Raw genomic sequence first — 18,844 nt, 5'->3', positions numbered from 1 at the left:
GTAAATGGGGTGTGTTTTTCTTCATTGAACATACAGACATTCCTAACTTTCTTGGCTCTTACATGTCCTTTATGTGTATTTGTGTATATTGGATTTAAGTCATCTCAGGTTGGGGAAGTTATTTTATTTGTGAATCTCAATGTTTTCACTGTAACATTGTAATTGTTGATTGTAATGATTTCTAACAGGGTTATGGTAGATGATAAGTACTAAATGTAAAATTCCTGACACAGTAAGCTCTTAATAAATGGTTACAATGATGATGATGAATATTGTAATTATATGTTTTTATACTGGCCTCCCACATCCCCATTTTGTTTATCAAGGCAAGGACAATGTCTTATTCATGTTTGTGTTCTCATTGTCTACAACAGTAATAGGGGACAAATTTATACTGCCCACCAACGGATGTTTGGCAATGTCTGGGGACATTTGTGTTGTCATGGGTGGTGAGGTTACCACTGGCATCTAGTGGGATGCTGCTAAGTGTTCTACAATGCTAGGAGAGCCATTCCACAGTAGCTTATTATTTGACCCCAAATGTCATTAGGGTGGAGGTTGGGAAACACTGGTCTAGAATACTATCAGATAGCAATATGTACACAAGAACCTTGCTGAAGAATAAAGCATGGGTAGATAGATGACTATGGGGTGTAGCTGGCCTTGTATATTTAAAATTGTAGCAATTATGAACATTCAGTTTAATCTGAATGCATATCCATATACCTATTTTTAAATGACATTAGAACTACCTCATGAAACCCATCACTCATTTCTGGTTTATTATACGACTTTGGATATTCAGGAACTTAGCTATGACTCATGTTTGTGGACCACTATGTGATATGTAACAACAGCTAACATTTCCTAAGTGCCTACCATACAACAGCTTTTCTACTAAGTGTTTTATATGTATTATTGCACTTAATCATCACAGTCATCCTTACTACTCCCAGGTTACAAATGAGGGAACTGAGGCTCAAAGTAGTTATTTGCCTAAGGGTACTAAGTCAGTAACTGAAGGAGCCAAGATTTGAGCCTAAATCCAACTGACTCCATTGTCTGCTTGTATAAACACTACATTATTGCTTCCAGACATAGTAAACTAAGAGTTGGTCATATGTAACTCTGATCCTGGTTTTCTTACAAGATTTCAAGGCTATTCATGATCATGACAAAATAAGTTGTATTCATAAGTGTTACTGTAGATAAGCTGGTGAACCTTTACATAAAGGTTTTTTATCTAATATTGAACAATACTCATACACGTTTGGTAGCAAACGTGTTTGCTGCTGTGCAGAAAATCCAAGTATTTTCTGCACAGCAAATACAGAAATGAGTTATTACCTGGTAACTTGCATATATATTATGCTATTGTTTCATGTAACATCAGTAAATCAGCTGCAATAACTAGATAGAGATCTGTTTCTTAGAATGGGTCAACTTTTCTCTTCCTATCTTTCGTACTAGACTTTACACTCAGAAACTTGTTTTCAAAGATTGATGCCAAATCACTTCCTCTTTTAGAGTTAACACAGTTTCGCTAGAATTTCAATTTGGTTTACTCTGAGGGATTGCAGAGTCTGGCAATCTTCCTGGGCTAACTTATTTGTGGGGGTAAAAAGTAAAAATTACTGAAGTCGTAGAGGGCAATTCTGTTGCCATCAAGAGCTGTAAGAATCTACTTTGTTTTAGCTGTTACAGGATAAGTGGGGAAGAGATGAACCAGAAAAGGTGGGCTATATACTGCTATTGTCATTTCATCTCTGAAAAGTAAAATCTAGAAGTCCTTCATGTGACTTTGCTCTGGATATTATCACAGAGCAGAATGGTACCTGTGCTTTTGGTTCCTGATTCCTGCTTCTGCTTCGTCTGTCCATTTCCCTTCCTTGTCCATCTGTCTGCTACCTATCCATGCCCTTGCACCCCCAGGCATTGCCTGCTAGCTGTGATCGCCCTGTGGTCTCAGGCATCAGTGTTTGAATCCAGCTCTGCCGGTCACTAGTAGTGAACTTCCGTCTTCAGTAATTAATTTAATCATGCTATTTGCTCAGTGTTCTCATCTGTACAATGGGATAACTGAAAAAGTTGTCATTACAATAAAATAAGGTTGCAGGTAAAGAGTTTCAAGCAGTATTTAAAGCATAGAAAGGGCTCAATATTAATTACAATTAAAGAATGGGAAGTAGAGAAGGGATTTCAGGAGCAATTCTCATTAGAAAAGGCAATAAAGAAAGGAAACAGTTTAAGGTGGCATGCTCATTTATTTATTTAAAAAGATTTAGTAATTTGTTTTAGAGAGAGCGAGAGAGCGAGAGAGCACGTGAGCACCAGTGGGGGGAGGAGCAAAGTGAGAAGAGAGAAAAGTTTCAAGCAGACTCCCCACTGAGCACAGACCAGGGGAGTTTAGGGAACGTCATTGTTCATTACCTGCAGCTCCCTTTTCACCTTTCTCTCCTTTCCTGCCGTCTCTACCATCTCGTCCTGGGAGGCCGATCCGACCATGGGGCCCTGGGGAGCCATTTGCTCCAGGTGGTCCTGGAGGTCCAGGTAAGCCAGGGATGCTACAGATATATCTTGGAGAGTAGCTCTCTCCTTTGAACTGATTACCCCGAGGCTGTCCACTGGCACAAATGGCAAAACTTGTAACATAGAGCAAGATAAACATCTTTGGCTCTGGAAAAGAAACACAGGGACATAAATGCACCCACTCAGGTGGAAGTTTTGGCATAAATGAACATGGGAATGGGCATCAGCAACCCCTCCCTCCTGTGCTTACCTTTCCATGCATGTATAAAACCCAGTTTAATCTCATAATTCCCTTGGAAACTATTAACACATTACTTATTGAGAGTTCTCAGTGCCCCACAGAAGGGTTGGTGGAGATGAAAGATTGATTTAAACAATTTCAAAATAAAGCCACTTGTATTTTTTTTCCTGTGGGGTCAATGACAGATTTTGAAAAAGAACATTTTCTTTTTGCAAAAATAATGCATAATTTTAGAAAATTAGAAATGTATATGAATAAGATCAAGATTAACATTGTTCTCCCCACTAGAGATAATTATAATTAACATTTTGATACACACATCCTCTGGTCTGTGTTGTGGAGAAAAGTGATATTATGCTATTCTTGTATTTTTTTTCAACTTTTTTCACTTAACAGTGTATCATGAGCATCTTCCTGTCTCAAAAGTTATTCATAACATTAAAAAAGTTGCATTTTTCTCTACTCTCCTTTATGTACACAATTATTGTAGATATTTCCTTCCAGTTTTCTGCCAATATAAATCCTATGCTAGACATTGGTATATCTAGTCTTTGCATGCATCCATGATCATTTCTTTAGAATTCACAGGCTTTTTAAAGCAGGAGAAAAGAAGTGTCATTCTCAGGAAAACATGTTTTTCACTTGATAATCATGTGTAAAACCAATTAGTGTTAATTGGAGTACTGTGCATGTCCTGCAAGGGGGGTTCTCAAACTTTAATTTAAAGCCTGCAGGATACAATGCCCTGGTGAACCATTAAGTCATTAACACCAAGGCACAATTAAAGAGCTGAGTGAAATTAAACCATGCATGGTGCCATGTGCTTCTAGGGAAGCAGACAACTAACTGGTCTCTTCAGCTATGATTTAATAGGACTTTGTTTTTCCCTCCACAAATAGGATCCTGAACATGATGGATCATTTGTTAGCATGAAATTTGGCATATAAGCTGAGGGGTGGGCAGTACAGGCTGGGACGCCTGATTTTCTAGGCTCAATGGTCCTTAAGATTAGTAGCTTCTTGGATGGACAATGCATACACATGGTTTTGGGGAGGTGTAAATGAATAGTTTTTGGATAGTAGTATCCAATAGTTTTGGGCCTGTGTTTTAATAAGAAATCTCAACAACGCTTGATGTACATGCCTGGCATATACTTGCCCAAAGGAAGTAACATTAAAATGTGAAAAAAGCAATCGGATGGAGTTTCCTTGTTTTTTGACAGCCACATCAGAAAATTAACCAGGCACATGGTACCAGTTTTATAATACCTGTGGGGAAATTGCAACATCTTGGAATTAGACCTAGAAATTTGCCAGAGCATAGGAATGACAGAGTGAGAAAAACACAGTGTGCACATGTGATTTCAAATAAATCTGTTTCCTAGAAATCTTGTGAAGAACTGAGGCAACTTACCCAAATATAGGCTCTGTATCCTTGACCAAATCTCCATGTTGCCAGTGTCTCTCCCCACATGACCCCCCACCCCCAAATCCAGGAGAATATTTTTGCTGTGTACTGTCTGCTGTAATATAACACAAACTCAAAAATACTGATCCCCATTGCTCAACTGGGATTAAGGCACTTTCTGAGAAGCCCAGAGGATCTCATAAAGATACGAGCCCTTTCAAGGGTGTTCCAGATGAAAGAAAATGAAAGAACATTCTATGCATACCCCTGCCATAGTTAAAATATAGTGATTAAATTGCTAGCTTTTTCTTGTAAAAAACTGATTAAAGGAGGTTTTGAGAAGGAATTTGAAAGAGAGGAACATGCTCATAGAAGTTACTCATAAAAAGGTGTTTAAAGAGACATGGAGGGGCACCTGGGTGGCTCAGTGGGTTAAAGCCTCTGCTTTTGGCTCAGGTCATGATCCCAGGGTCCTGGGATCGAGCCCTGAGTCGGGCTCTCTGCTTGGTGGGGAGCCTGCTTCCCTTCCCCTCTCTCTGCCTGCCTCTCTGCCTCCTTGTGATCTCTGTCTGTAAAATAAATAAATAAAATCTTTAAAAAAAAGAGAGACATGGAATGGGATGCTGTGGCTGAGGTCAGGATTTGGTTCTATGAGGGATTTGAAATTATGTGGAGAGAAAGCACTTTGGGCAGTGGCATCTCAGACACTGGTGGAGATGCTGAAAACACAAACATACCCATAGTTGGGTATTAGTTTATCAAGAAGCTTGTGGTAAGCTTCCAGGTTATGGTGGGTAGAAGAAGGAGAAATTTTAAACATGTGCTTGGAAGGATAGTAGTATTTCCAACAGCCAAGAAAAGGCTGCTCTAAGAAGGTAAAAATTAACATAATCTGAACAGATGAATTCATCGAACAAATGGTTTGCCTTTCACTGACAAATGCATTAGGATATTATTTATTTTTATTATTATGTTCAATTAGCCAGCATATAGTACATCATTAATTTTTGATGTAGTGTTCAATGATTCATTAGTTGCATGTAACACTCAGTGCTCACCACTATGCATGCCCTCATTAATACCCATCACCTGGTTACCCCATTCCTCAGCCCCCTCCCTTCTGTAACCTTCAGTTTGATTCCTGAGTTCAGAGTCTCTCATGCGTTATCTCCCTCTTTGATTTCTTCCCATTCAGTTGTCTGTGCTATAGTCTAAATGCTAGAAGCATCCCCAGTTAGAATATAATCTTTTAAAATTTATATAAAAAGAGGTGGGACAGAGGGGGAGGGAAGATAATCTTAAACAGGCTTGACGTTCAGGGCAGGGCTCCATCTCATGACCCTGAGATCATGACCCAAGTAGAAATCAAGAGTCGGACACAACTGACTGAGCCACCCAGGCACTGGCAGACGCCCTCTGTTCTACCCAGTTAGAATTTTTGAAAGGCATTCAAAATGATTATCCATTAACAATCCTCATTGGAACTGAGGAAAAACATGATGTGGTGCCTGATGCACGATGACAGCATGGCGGTAGGTGACCGCTCAAGTCTTGGGACTCAATTTACTATGATAACAAAGGAGTGTAGGGTATAATGGAAAACTACAGTGGCATCACCCTGTACTAGTTCTTCATTTTACTTAGAAGTCAAAAACCTCATAGTACATGGTCTTCAAGGCTCTACTGGATTGGGCACCCATCTTCCTTACTTCTCATCTTCCTCTACTCTCTTTCCCACTCTCCAACTCTAGTCACTATGAATTCCTTTGTGTTTCTCAGTGACACCAGGAATATTCTGCCTTAGGGCGTTCATACTGTTTCTTCTGTCTAGAACTTTCTGCCCCAAGACATCTACATGTCTCACTCTTTTATCTACCTTTCTTTTTTTTTTTAATTTTTAAAAAGATTTTTATTTATTTATTTGACAGAGAGAGAGATTACAAGTAGGCAGAGAGGCAGGCAGAAAGAGAGGGGGAAGCAAGCTCCCCACCGAGCAGAGAACCTGATGCAGGGCTCGATTCCAGGATCCCAAGACCACGACCTGAGCCGAAGGCAGAGGCTTAACCCACTGAGCCACCCAGGCTCCCCTCTCATCTCCCTTTCTGAGTCTTCTCAAATACCACCCTCTCCCTGAAGCCAATTCTTTTTTTTTTAAATTTAATTTAATTTTTTCAGTGTTCCAAGATTCATTGTTTATGCACCACACCCAGTGCTCCATGCAATACGTGCCCTCCTTAATACACACCACCAGGCTCACTCAACCCCCCACTTCCCTCCCCTCCAAAACCGTCAGTTTGTTTCTCAGAGTCCACAGTCTCTCATGGTTCATCTCCCCCTCCGATTTCCCTCAATTCACTTTTCCTTTCCTTTTCCTAATGTCCTCTGTGTTATTCCTTATGCTCCACAAAGTAAGTGAAACCATATGATAATTGACTCTCTTTGCTTGACTTATTTCACTCAGCATAATCTCTTCCAGTCTCATCCATGTTGATACAAAAGTTGGGTATTCATCCTTTCTGATGGAGGCATAATATTCCATTGTAAATCTTACACTGTATTTAACATTGCAATACCCTTTCATACATCCTGACCCTCCCTCATTCTGTTCTACTGTTTTCTCTTCTTTGTGCTCACCACCTCTAACTCACTAGACTATTATTACCTTTATTATGCTTTAAAAATATTGTTTATCACCAGTCTGATAGAATGTAATCTCCATGACTGTCAGGGACTTTGTCTTAGTCATTGACTTCTACAACATCTAGAGTAGAGTCTGGCACAAAAAAAAAACTCAGGTTGTGGACAAGGAAGGAGATATTTTGGGGGGCCAGGTGTTAGTTTTATGAAAAACAAAATGAATCAGAGAGAATGGACTGTGAGAATATTACAAGGGAAAGAAAAAAGAGAGGCTTAAAGAAATATTCTGGAATTCTGTGGGTCCCTTTCACCATGTTTGAAAAATACAAACAAAAGACTTGAATTGCTTTAATTTTGCATAGTCTAGAGTATTTAGAAATACTTTAAATATTTACTTTTTTTGGTATAGACAGAACATGCACATTTATAAAAAGTAAATCTCTTCTCCCTCCGCCCAGTCTTACAGACATGTGCTTTCCCTCTCTAGAGGCAATCATTGTTGCTAGGTTGTTGTGTGTCCTTCTTCTCCATGTTTTTGGCACACTGTATCTAGACTTTTCAGGTAGCTAAGAGAATTTCTCATATATATATATCTTAAATCTATAAATATATTTATAGATTTAATATTGGTATATTTTTGAATATATTATATATTTAAAATATATAAATAAATATACTCTTTTAATATATTGCTTGTACATTATCTTTTATTTTTTAAAAGATTTTATTTATTTATTTGCCAGAGAGAAAGAGAATGAGCAAGCACAAAAAGAACGGCAGGCAGAGAGAGAAGCAGGCTCCCTGCTAAGCAAGGAGCCTGATGTGGGTCACAATCCCAGGACCCTGGGACCACAACTTGAGCCAAAGGCAGGCTCAAGTGACAGGCTTAACTGACTCAAGGCAGGCTTAACTGACTAAGCCACCCAGGCATCCCTGTACATAGTTTATGACATTAACAACAAATAGCTTTTCCCAGTTTGCCTTTACATTTTCTTCAATGCATTTAAAAATATTTTATCACAAAAACATTCTTGGGGCATCTTGAGGGTCAGTCAGTTAAGTGTCTGTCTTTGTTTAGGTTATGATCCCAGGGTCCTGGGATTAAGCCCCATTGTGGCTCCCTCTCCCTCTTCCTCTGCCCTTCCCTGGCCAGCTCATGCTCTCTCTTATGCTCTTTCTCTATCAAATAAATAAATAAAAATCTTTAAAAAGCCTCCAACATTCTTGAAGTTCAATTTATTATTTTGAAAAGGCCTTCCTCACTTCAAGATAATAAAAAGATTTCTCCCACTTTCAGTTCTTTTGTTGTTTCATTTGTTCACATTTAATTTTGGACCCATTAGAATGTTTCTTTCTTTTTCTTTTTCAGTTGAAGGTTTATTTATTTATATTAGAGAGAGAGGGAGAGAAAGAGAGAGAGAAGTGGGGAAGGGGCAGAGGGAGAGGGGGAGAGAATATTAAACAGACTCTGCACTGAGCGTGCACTTATACTTACCCAACACAGGGTTCTGTCTCACCACCCTGAGATCATGACCGGAGCTGAAACCAAGAGTTGGGTGCTTAACTGACTGCCACACCAGTGCTTCTAGAATGTTTCTGATAACAAGTTTGAGATAGGGATCCAACTGTATATTTTCAACACTTTATATTGAATAATCTATCCTTCACCCACTTTCCCACTGGTTTGCAGTGAACTTGGTTATTTTGGCTGGGGCTGAACTCTGCAGGTCATGGCTTTATAAACATTACAATATTTTCTATAGCTTTATTGAGATTTAATTTACACACCATAAATCTGACCAATTTGAAGTATGCAACTCAATGTATGCTATAATCCAATTTTAGATCATTTTCAAAACTACAAAAAAACCCTCATACACATTTGCAGTCACACTCCTTACATAAAATATTTTGAAAGATTGCATTGAATATGCAAATTTATGTAGAATATGTGCTAAAATGTATTTTTTTTTCAACATCACGCTCCTTTGGAGTGAGAAAAATCAAAGCTCTGGAAATATTGTTAATCTTGAACAGATCTGTCCTGGGATGTTAATGTATCCTATTTTTCTGTAGGGATTACAGTAACAGGTTTTTAGTTTTTTAAACTTCTATTTACTTCATGGTAATTTAGATTTCACAGCCTTTATGTTAAAGTGTATTTTGAATCTGTAAAGCATGAATGTAGTATGTAGTGTTTTGTAAGATATTTAGTGATAGAACTCTTTGTTCTTGCTAAACTAGCCATAAAAAATACTTGGAGAAATACTGAATAAATCACTGTAAAAATTGAAATTTTAGACAATGTGCCCACAGATGAGGTTCTTTCTTTTTTAAAAAATAAATTAAACCCATGTATATACAGTCAATTAATATTTGACAAGGAAGCCCAGAATACTTCCTTCATGGGAAAAAATAGTCTCTTCAATAAAATGATGTTGGGACAATGATATTTACATACAAAAGAATGAAATTGGATCCCTAACTTACACCCCTCAAAAAATCAACTTGAAATGGATTAAAGACTTAAATATAAGACCTGAAACCATAAAACCTCTAGAAGAAAACAGGGGAAAATATTCTTGACATTGGTCTTGGCAACAGTATTTTTGGATATGACACCAAAACACAAGCAACAAAAGCAAAAACAAACAAGTGGGACTACACCCAACTAAAAACTTCTGCATAGGAAAAGAAACATTCAACAAAATGAAAAAGCAGTGTACAGAATGAGAGAAAAAAACTGCAAAGCATGTATCAAGTAGGAGGTTAATATTCAAAATACAAAAGGAACTCATACAACTCAACAGGGAAAACCAAATAATCTGATTAAAAACGGACAAAGGCTCTGAATAGACATTTTCCCAAAGAAAACATACAAATGGCCAACAGGTACATGAAAAGATATTCAATATCGTTAGTCATCAGTGGAGTACAAATCACAAAAGCACAATAAGATACCACCTTATATCTGTCAGAATGGCTATCAGCAAAAAGAAGGGATAACAAGTTTTGCTGAGGATATGGAAAAAAGGGAATGTTTGTGCACTGCTGGTGAGAATGTAAATTGATATAGCCATTATGGAAAACAATATGGAGATTTCTCAAAAAATTAAAAATAAAACCACCACATGATCCAGGAACCCCACTTCTGCATATATATTCAAAGGAAATGAAAACAGGATATCAAAAAGCTGTCTGTACTCCCACATTCATTGCAGCATTATTCACAATAGCCATGACATGGAAGCAAACTAAATGTCCATTGACAAATGAATGAGGAAAATGTGGCATATATACAATGGAATGTTATTCAGCCATAAAAAGAAGGAAATCCTGCCATTGTGGCATCATGGATGAACCTTGAAAGCATTATACTGTGCGATATAAGTCAGAGAAAGACAAACACTCTATGATCTAACTTACATCTGTAATCCAAAACACTGAACTCACAGAAACAGAGAGTAGAATGGTGGTTGTCAGGGGCTGGAGGGTGGGGGAAATGGGGATATGTTGGTGAAATAATACAAACTCCACCTACAAACTGAACAAGTTTTGGGGACCTAATGTGCAGCATGGTGGCTATAATTCACAATACTGTCTCTTTATATATTTGAAAGAGAATAGATTTTACTGCATGTGATTATGACACACAATAAACGCTTTTACTGCACACAAAAAGTGATAATTATGAGAGGTGATGGATGGTGTTAACTAAGCTTCCTGTAATAATAATAATAATAAATTAATAATAATAATAATAAAGTGATAATAAATTAATTCCTCAAAAATGTAATCCAGAATTACCATATGATCCAGCAGTTGCACTTGTAAAAGAAGTGAAGACAGGGACTCAGATATTTGTATATCCATGCTCGTAGCAACAGTCTTCACAAGAGCCATCAACAGACGAATGGACGAACACAATATTCCATACAATAGAATATTATTCAGCCATTAAAAGGAAGGGAATTTTGACCCATTTTACAACATGGAGAAATCTGAGAACTTTATGGTAAGTGAATTAGACCAGTCCCAAAAGGACAAATACTGTATGATTTTTACCTATAGATGCATCTAGAATAGTCAAAATCATAGAGACAGAAAGTCACACGGTGGTTGCCAGGGGCTGGGGAGTAGGGTGGGGGGTTCATGTTTAAGAAATACCAAGTTTTGGTTGGTGAGAATGAGAAAGTTTTGGAGATGCATGGTGGTGTGATGGTTGTAAAACTGTGTGAGCATACCTGCTGCCCCAGAACTAAATGCTTCAAAATGGTGAAGTGTATTTGTTGTCTGTTTCCCTACAAAACAAAATACCAAGTGAAAAAAACAATATGAGTTGGGATGCAGGGAACCTACTAGTATTTTTATGACTGTGCTGGGTGTTCTAAAACATCGCTTACTTCATCCTACACCACTTTTATGCAATAGGTGACATTATCTTCATTTTAAAGATAAGAAAATTGAGACTCCAAGGACTCACGTTCACACAGCCCTACAATTGGCACAGTCAGGATTTGAACTGAGCTCTTTTTGTCTCCAAACACTCGAGTTTTCTCCCACGTTGTGTGAGGGAAACTGTAATATTACTTCATGATGAAGGGCTGGACTCAATTATTAATTCGACTTGAGAATGTATTCTGCCTGGAAATTATTAGGAAGAAGATAGGTAAGTAGGGGTGGCCAAAACACGACATATCCTTGGCCGGCAGAGGAAGAGATTTCACAACAGCAAGTTTTGTCCTTCTTAGCTGCATTAGGAGTGGCTCTAGGCATGAGCAAGACAGGGTGGGGACCCGAGGTGTTCACATTCCAGCTGCTTCTGTTGTGTAGTTCCTCATCTCTGTCTTTGGGGCTCCAGTTTCTCTCCTCAGAACTGCCTCTCCTGTTGGCTATGGAACACCTTCCCTTCTGTCACTATGCAGTGAGCAGCACCTCATATCCATGTTGTGTTATGGCTATCTATTTAAATTGTTTTTTCTCCACCAAAACATTAACTCTGTGCCACCAACATTTTTAGGACAATGACTGGTCTGCAGTGGAGGGTCAACAAAAGTTGAATGAAGAAAATATTTATTCATCAATATTTCCTTAAAGAACAGCTTATTGATTTACAAAGCTTTGGCTACTTTATGTAAAGTACTATGATGGTACAAAGTAAAAAATGCTGACATTTGACAAACATTTTGTAGTCTACAGAGCAATGTTAAGTCCATATCCTCTTTCCAAAAGACCGTTTTGTGGTAGGTTGGACAAGGAACAGATGTCTCAAGAAGGCAGGTAACTTGTTTATGGCCACACAGCTAGCATCAGATCAGAGATTGGAACCCAGACCTTCAGATTTATGGAATTTTCTAATAGTTGTCTGTTTAATAAACTCAGAAAGCTACCATAATGAAAGGGGCCACTGCATCTACATTTGCCAAAGTTCTAAAAAAAAGAGTAAACACCATACCTTGCTCTGGGTTGGTGGGTTGCTCCAGGATTCTAAATCCACAAGAGACTGAGGATCTTTCATGAGAGCTTCGGCGAAAAACTTGCTTTGGTACCAGACAGAAAAAGAGATCCAAGTTCTCAGAGGTTTCCAAATAGTTGTGCTAAAAATAATTCTTTCCTTTAGTCCCAAAGAGCTAGAGGCCCTGGAAGTCATTCATGGGGTGAGGCTCAATCAGGGGCTGATCAAAATTACGGTTTTGTTTGAGATAAACCTTAAGCTCCTGCTTTCTTTGACTGGTATGTTTAGAGATGCCTCCATCTCTGTGTGTCGTGGTCTCTTTTTCAGATTTGTTTACTCAAGTTTTTCCCTCTTCGTTTGTTTTCCACTGAGTGGAAGTTTCAGGAAAAAAATTACTCACTGACTGGAAATTAGTTGTTAACTTAGAGAAAAGAGTCATTTCCTATTTGAGAATTTTCAAGGTAGAATCTTCAAATTCTAGAGATTGGGTGTTGTCTCATGGAACAAACAAGGAGAGGTGGTAAATATTCTTGGTAAATATGGCGGGAAAAGGGCCCCTCATCCTATGTGCTGTGAAATGGAAGAGGGTTATGAACACTGCACTGATCTTTTCTTTGTTCTCTGCTGAATGGGTAAATGATTGGGTATTTTTAGAAAACTGATATGTCTTTGTTACTATAGAGAACTGATCATAACAACTCAAAAGGCAGAATGATTCTCCAAAGCCTGTGACTACTCATCTTCGATGCAATCAATTTCTTTGTTCCCTTGTGATACGTACTTCTCACATTTCCTTAGCAACAGCAATATATAATTCATGATGTCACTTATGGAAATTCGGTGACTGAAAAATCTTGTTTTTATCTTGCTTTCCCCACCATTCTTCCCAAACATTTGAGAGTGCTAATTGGAAGAAGTATTTTCAAAGTTATCAAAGTGGACACTGATGATAAATTTGACAAAGAAGATGAATGGGCTCCCCATCCTGCTAATCCTCATTTTGCCCTAGCTATCCACCTTCCTGTCTGAAGGAAATGGTCTTTTGAATTTTTGGCAGTTCAAAATATGGGTACTATCATAAGGTAGTAAAAACCATGCCTTGGGTCCTGAAGTGATTCAGTTTTTTGCTAAATTAGAGTAGGGTGCTTTTTTTTTTTTTATTCTCAAATGAGTAAATTTGACATGTAGCACTGTGTTAGTGTAAGAGGTACAGTGTGTTACTTGATATATTTATATATTATAATATGATTGTTGTTGTTATCGTATTACATAGTTATAATACAATAGTATTATCTGTATTCACTATATTGTGCCTTAGATCTCTAGGGCTTATTTACTGCTCATTACAAGTTAGTACCCTTAAACACCTTCAGTTTTATCCCCCTCCTCCCCTGATACCACCATTTTATAGAGCATGATCTTAATCAGATATCCCTGGGTTTGTCTTCTCATCCTCAAAATGAAATTGTATTTTTCATTATTTCTAAGTTCTCTCACAGTTCTAGTATTCCTCATCAAAGTGCTTGTGTTTGATGAGATGAAATTTGTAAAAATGCCACATCTACACATATGGGTAGAGATACGAGATACCTCGAAGGAGATATTTATTGAGAGAAGTCACTCAAGTGACTCTTTTAGTGTTGTGCATTTAAGTAGGTACTTGGAAGTAGCTGAATGAAGGTTTTTCCTCCCAGGAATTTTTGGCTGGCAAGGTGTTGAGATTATTTGCTTAAAGTACCCATGGTCTTCTAGAAGGAAGGAACCAAGGGTCCAATTCCTCTCCATGATGTAAATTTAAGGAAATCAGTCATGGACTATAGGGTTGGTCTGGTCTAAGGCTTATCATCAAGAAATCACAGAATGGAACTGACCAGGAGGTAAGGCCTAAAGAATTTTGGGGTGGTGGCTTTGGTACAGTATATGAATAAGGCTGCAAGTTTGTCTGCTTTCAGTCATTCTGTCAGAGCAGATATTCTTGGGGGAACAGTGGTTAAACAAACAATGATGAATTAAAAGGATTATTATATTGAAACTTAGTAAGAGGGTAATATTGGGGTCAGCAAGAGCATCCTCTACAAAAGCACCTCCTAGAATATGCATGGCTAGTGTTCAACGGTGTCACCATTTGGTGACAGCTCAATCAATGGGAAAGGTGGACAACCAAAGGTTTTGTTTTGTATGTTTTACCTGGGTTGGAATTAGGAATTAGGAATGACTCCTTTGAACCAAGCAAACCCCTAGAATTCTTAGGTTATTCATGGAGGGGAGGATTGAGGTCTTAAGTAGTCTACATGCTAATAAAAGCAAATGGGATCCTAACAATTCATTGAAAGAAAAGGACCATATTGAACTTAAATAGGAAAGCAGGTCACTGGGGGTAAAATGCTTCCATTAGTTTAATACCAGTAGAACGTCACACAACAACACTTTGTCATGTGTAAGATTTGACTCTCTGACTTCAAGGAATCTCCCGACTCCCCATACTGAAGTGTTCTAAGAGGCTGAAGTAGAACACCAGTCCTTTCAAGCTTAATGTCAGGTGTTTCAGGCTTTAGATGTGTTCTTTGTTATTATAAAGTGATAACTTCTTAATGGGCTTTTCTCATTCACTCTTTGAAATAGCATAGTCTCTGTCAAAGAACTTAGAAATTGTTTCTTGACTTCCAAAAGAGACAGATGTATTCTTATATTACTGCCTTAACTTGGCAGAGTATTGATACAAATTATGGGTATTTATATTCACTCTTCTGTGTCATTCACAATTTCCTTAACTTCCCCTTAATGTTTGCTGATAAAGTTTCTTGTATTATTTAGGTACCACATTACTTTTTTCTGTTCTGCAATATTAGATTTTAAAAGTTATTTTTCATCTTAGATAACTCATAATCTGTATCTTCTCAGACATATTCTTCTCCACAAAGAGAACTAGTCTTTGAAATTGTCTCCTAGAGCATAAAAAATCAGAATAAAAAATCATATTCTGTTTTTGCCTGACAGTCATGCCAAGGCCAAGGTTGTCCTCTGCCTTTCCAATGCACAGAAGTCTTTCCTCTCAGCTTGTGCTTTGGTTTTCCTGTAGCCTTAACTCACTTTTCAACTAAAGGCAGTTCAGTCTAGACAATCCTATCAATGTCCACAAAGCATCTAACAGTGTGTTGGTTCAGCTTTCAAAAAAAGTGTTCAGCCTCCTACACTATTGATGGGAATGCAAGCTAGTGCAGCCACTCTGGAAAACAGTATGGAGGTTCTTCGAAAAGTTGAAAATAGAGCTACCCTATGACCCAGCAATTGCACTATTGTATATTTACCCTAAAGATACAAATGTGGTGATCCAAAGGAGCTTGTGCACCTGAATGTTTATAACAGCAATGTCCACAATAGCCAAATTATGGAAAGAGCCTAGATGTCCATCAACAAAAGAATGGATAAATAAGATGTGGTATAGATATACAACGGAATACTATGCAGTCATCAAAAAAAAAAAAGAAATCTTCCTATTTGCAATGATGTGGGTGGAACTAGAGGGTATTATGTTAAGTGAAATAAGTCAATCAGAGAAAGACAATTATCATATGATCTCACTGATATGAGGAATTTGAGAAACAAGACAGAGGATCATAGGGGAAGGGAGGGAAAAATGAAACAAGATGAAACCAGAGAGGGAGTTAAGCCATAAGAGACTCTTAATCTCAGGAAACAAACTGAGGGTTGCTGGAGGGGAAGGAGGTGGAAGGAATGGGGTGGCTGGGTTATGGACATTGGTGAGGGTATGTGCTATGGTGAGTGCTGTGAAGTGTATAAACCTGGTGATTCACGGACCTGTACCTCTGGGGCTAATAATACATTATATGTTTATAAAAAAAATAAAAAAAATTTTTTAAAAAAGGGCTCAGGTTCATTCACAGTTTTGCTAAGTGGGTTGTTTTTGTTTTTGTTTTGTGTAAATACTCCCATGATAGGGGTGCATGTATTTTTTTGAATTAGCATTTCTGTTTTCTTTGGGTAGATACTCAGTGGTGGAATTATGGGATCATATGGTATTTTTAATTTTGCGGGAAACCTCTGTAGTATTTTCCACAGTGGCTGCACAAATTTACATTCCTACCAAGAGTACACAACAGTTCCTTTTTCTCTACATCTTTATCAACATTTGTTATTTCTTGTTTTTTTTTTTTTTTCATTTAAATTTTTTTTTTATTTTAGCCGTTCTGTTAGGTGTAAGGTGATGTCTCATTGTGGTTTTGATTTGTATTTCCTGGATGATGAGTGTTTTAAAAAACAACAACAACAACAACAACACTTCCCATCATGGCCAATTTCAAGCCACCAACCTAACCTTAACAAAATGCAAAGTTGGGAAGATATGTGCAGAACTGCCATTTTTCTAGGTACTAGAATTATTTAAAAATGTTCTAACTGATATACAATGAGAACTTATATGTTATGACATTATATAATTACTTACCTTAATCTTCATTATAATCTCTTGAAATGAATAATTTTATCATTCTTCTTTTAGAGATAAAGACAGTGGATAGTCTGATCCACAATCGGCCCACCCAACTACTATACCATATACCTCCCCAAGGTGTTGTTAACTTTACAAGATCAGGTTCCTGCATCTAAGGAGCTTTCAGGCAGGTGGAATGTACACCTGAGTCCTCTTCCTCCCTGGAGCACTAGATTCTGTCTGGAATCTAATCTTTTTCTTGCCTCATTGCCTTACTTATTTCATCTCCTCTGGCTTGCAAGTTCCTGCTAACCATGTTTTCCCCATGCCCCTTTCTTCATTTGCTCACATTTTTCATCCTTATCCATTGCTTTGTCTAGAAAATCTCCTTGATGCTTCAAAAAGTCTCCCTGATTCTCCCCATCAGGTACAGCCTTGTCTTCCCTTGAGCCCTCCTGGCAAATTATTTGGATCTTTCTTATACACTTTAGCTCATGGACTCTCAATTAGGTCTATTGATTCAGCATATCAGCAAATTAGGGCAAAACATTTGTATTTTTCAAACAGTCTATGAGTAATTCTGATGGACCGTCAGGCTTTGGGAATCTTTGTTTGATCTTCTCTTGTTCAAATGATGCTCTGTCTCTTAGTCCTTCTAAACCACAGGGTTCCAGTCATACAAATCTGGTCTTCTCCCTCCTTCCTCTTGTTGTTCTATTCACTACATCATCACATATTTATTAAGCGTCACTATATGCTAGCTACAGAATGCTTGGTCTTGGTGTTAAAGGGAGAGTAAATGTAGAGCCCTTTTAGAGGAAAAGTCCAGTGGAGAAGACAGACATTCATCAAATAATCACAGAACTGTGTTTAACAGGATGTTAATTTGGATTTCCCATCATCTTGAGTTTCAAATGAGAACTCAAAACAAGGAATAATGGGCAATCAATGTCCATACTTTCCTTTAAGACTTGCTAAGAACAAAGGAAATTAAAGGCATCCAAATCGGCAAAGAAGAAGTCAAATTATCACTCTTCGCAGATGATATGATACTATATGTGGAAAACCCAAAAGACTCCACTCTAAAACTGCTAGAACTTATACAGGAATTCAGTAAAGTGTCAGGATATAAAATCAATGCACAGAAATCAGTTGCATTTCTCTACAACAACAGCAAGACAGAAGAAAGAGAAATTGAGGAGTGAATCCCATTTACAATTGCACCCAAAACCATAAGATACCTAGGAATAAACCTAACCAAAGAGGCACAGAATCTATACTCAGAAAACTATAAAGTACTCATGAAAGAAATTGAGGAAGACACAAAGAAATGGAAAAATGTTCCATGCTCCTGGATTGGAAGAATAAATATTGTGAAAATGTCTATGCTACCTAAAGCAATCTACACATTTAATGCAATTCCTATCAAAGTACCATCCATCTTTTTCAAAGAAATGGAACAAATATTCTAAAATTTATATGGAACCAGAAAAGACCTCGAATAGCCAAAGGGATATTGAAAAAGAAAGCCAATGTTGGTGGCATCACAATTCCAACTTCAAGCTCTATTACAAAGCTGTCATCATCAAGACAGCATGGTACTGGCACAAAAACAGACACATAGATCAATTGAACAGAATAGAGAGCCCAGAAATAGACCCTCAACTCTACAGTCAACTAATCTTCGACAAAGCAGGAAAGAATGTCCAATGGAAAAAAAGACAGCCTCTTCAATAAATGGTGCTGGGAAAATTGGACAGCCACATGCAGAAAAATGAAATTGGACCATTTCCTTACACCACACACAAAAATAGACTCAAATGGATGAAGGACCTCAATGTGCGAAAGGAATCCATCAAAATCCTTGAGGAGAACACAGGCAGCAACCTCTTCGACCTCTGCTACAGCAACATCTTCCTAGGAACAACGCCAAAGGCAAGGGAAGCAAGGGCAAAAATGAACTATTGGGATTTCATCAAGATCAAAAGCTTTTGCACAGCAAAGGAAACAGTTAACAAAATCAAAAGACAGCTGACAGAACGGGAGAAGGTATTTGCAAATGACATATCAGATAAAGGACTAGTGTCCAGAATCTATAAAGAACTTAGCAAACTCAACACCCAAT

General features: G+C 37.8%; 1 protein-coding gene across 2 annotated transcripts in view; it reads right to left on the bottom strand.

Moving 5' to 3' along the window:
• Positions 1 to 18,844, bottom strand: part of C1QTNF7 (C1q and TNF related 7) — a 79,178-nt gene that overhangs the window by 6,735 nt on the left and 53,599 nt on the right. The window contains exons 2-3 of one of the 2 annotated variants that reach the window (XM_059381186.1): positions 8,310 to 8,353; positions 2,431 to 2,676 (exon numbers count right to left, since the gene is read on the bottom strand). In XM_059381186.1, the coding sequence (XP_059237169.1) occupies positions 2,431 to 2,668 (238 nt within the window). In that variant the 5' untranslated portion in view covers positions 2,669 to 2,676; positions 8,310 to 8,353. The remainder of the gene's footprint in view (positions 1 to 2,430; positions 2,677 to 8,309; positions 8,354 to 18,844) is intronic. The other variant, XM_059381177.1, reaches the window with a different exon arrangement.

Source organism: Mustela nigripes, chromosome 1 (genome assembly GCF_022355385.1).
Source record: "Mustela nigripes isolate SB6536 chromosome 1, MUSNIG.SB6536, whole genome shotgun sequence".
Classification (NCBI taxonomy): domain Eukaryota; kingdom Metazoa; phylum Chordata; class Mammalia; order Carnivora; family Mustelidae; genus Mustela; species Mustela nigripes.
This window is presented reverse-complemented; position numbering and strand designations above follow the sequence as displayed.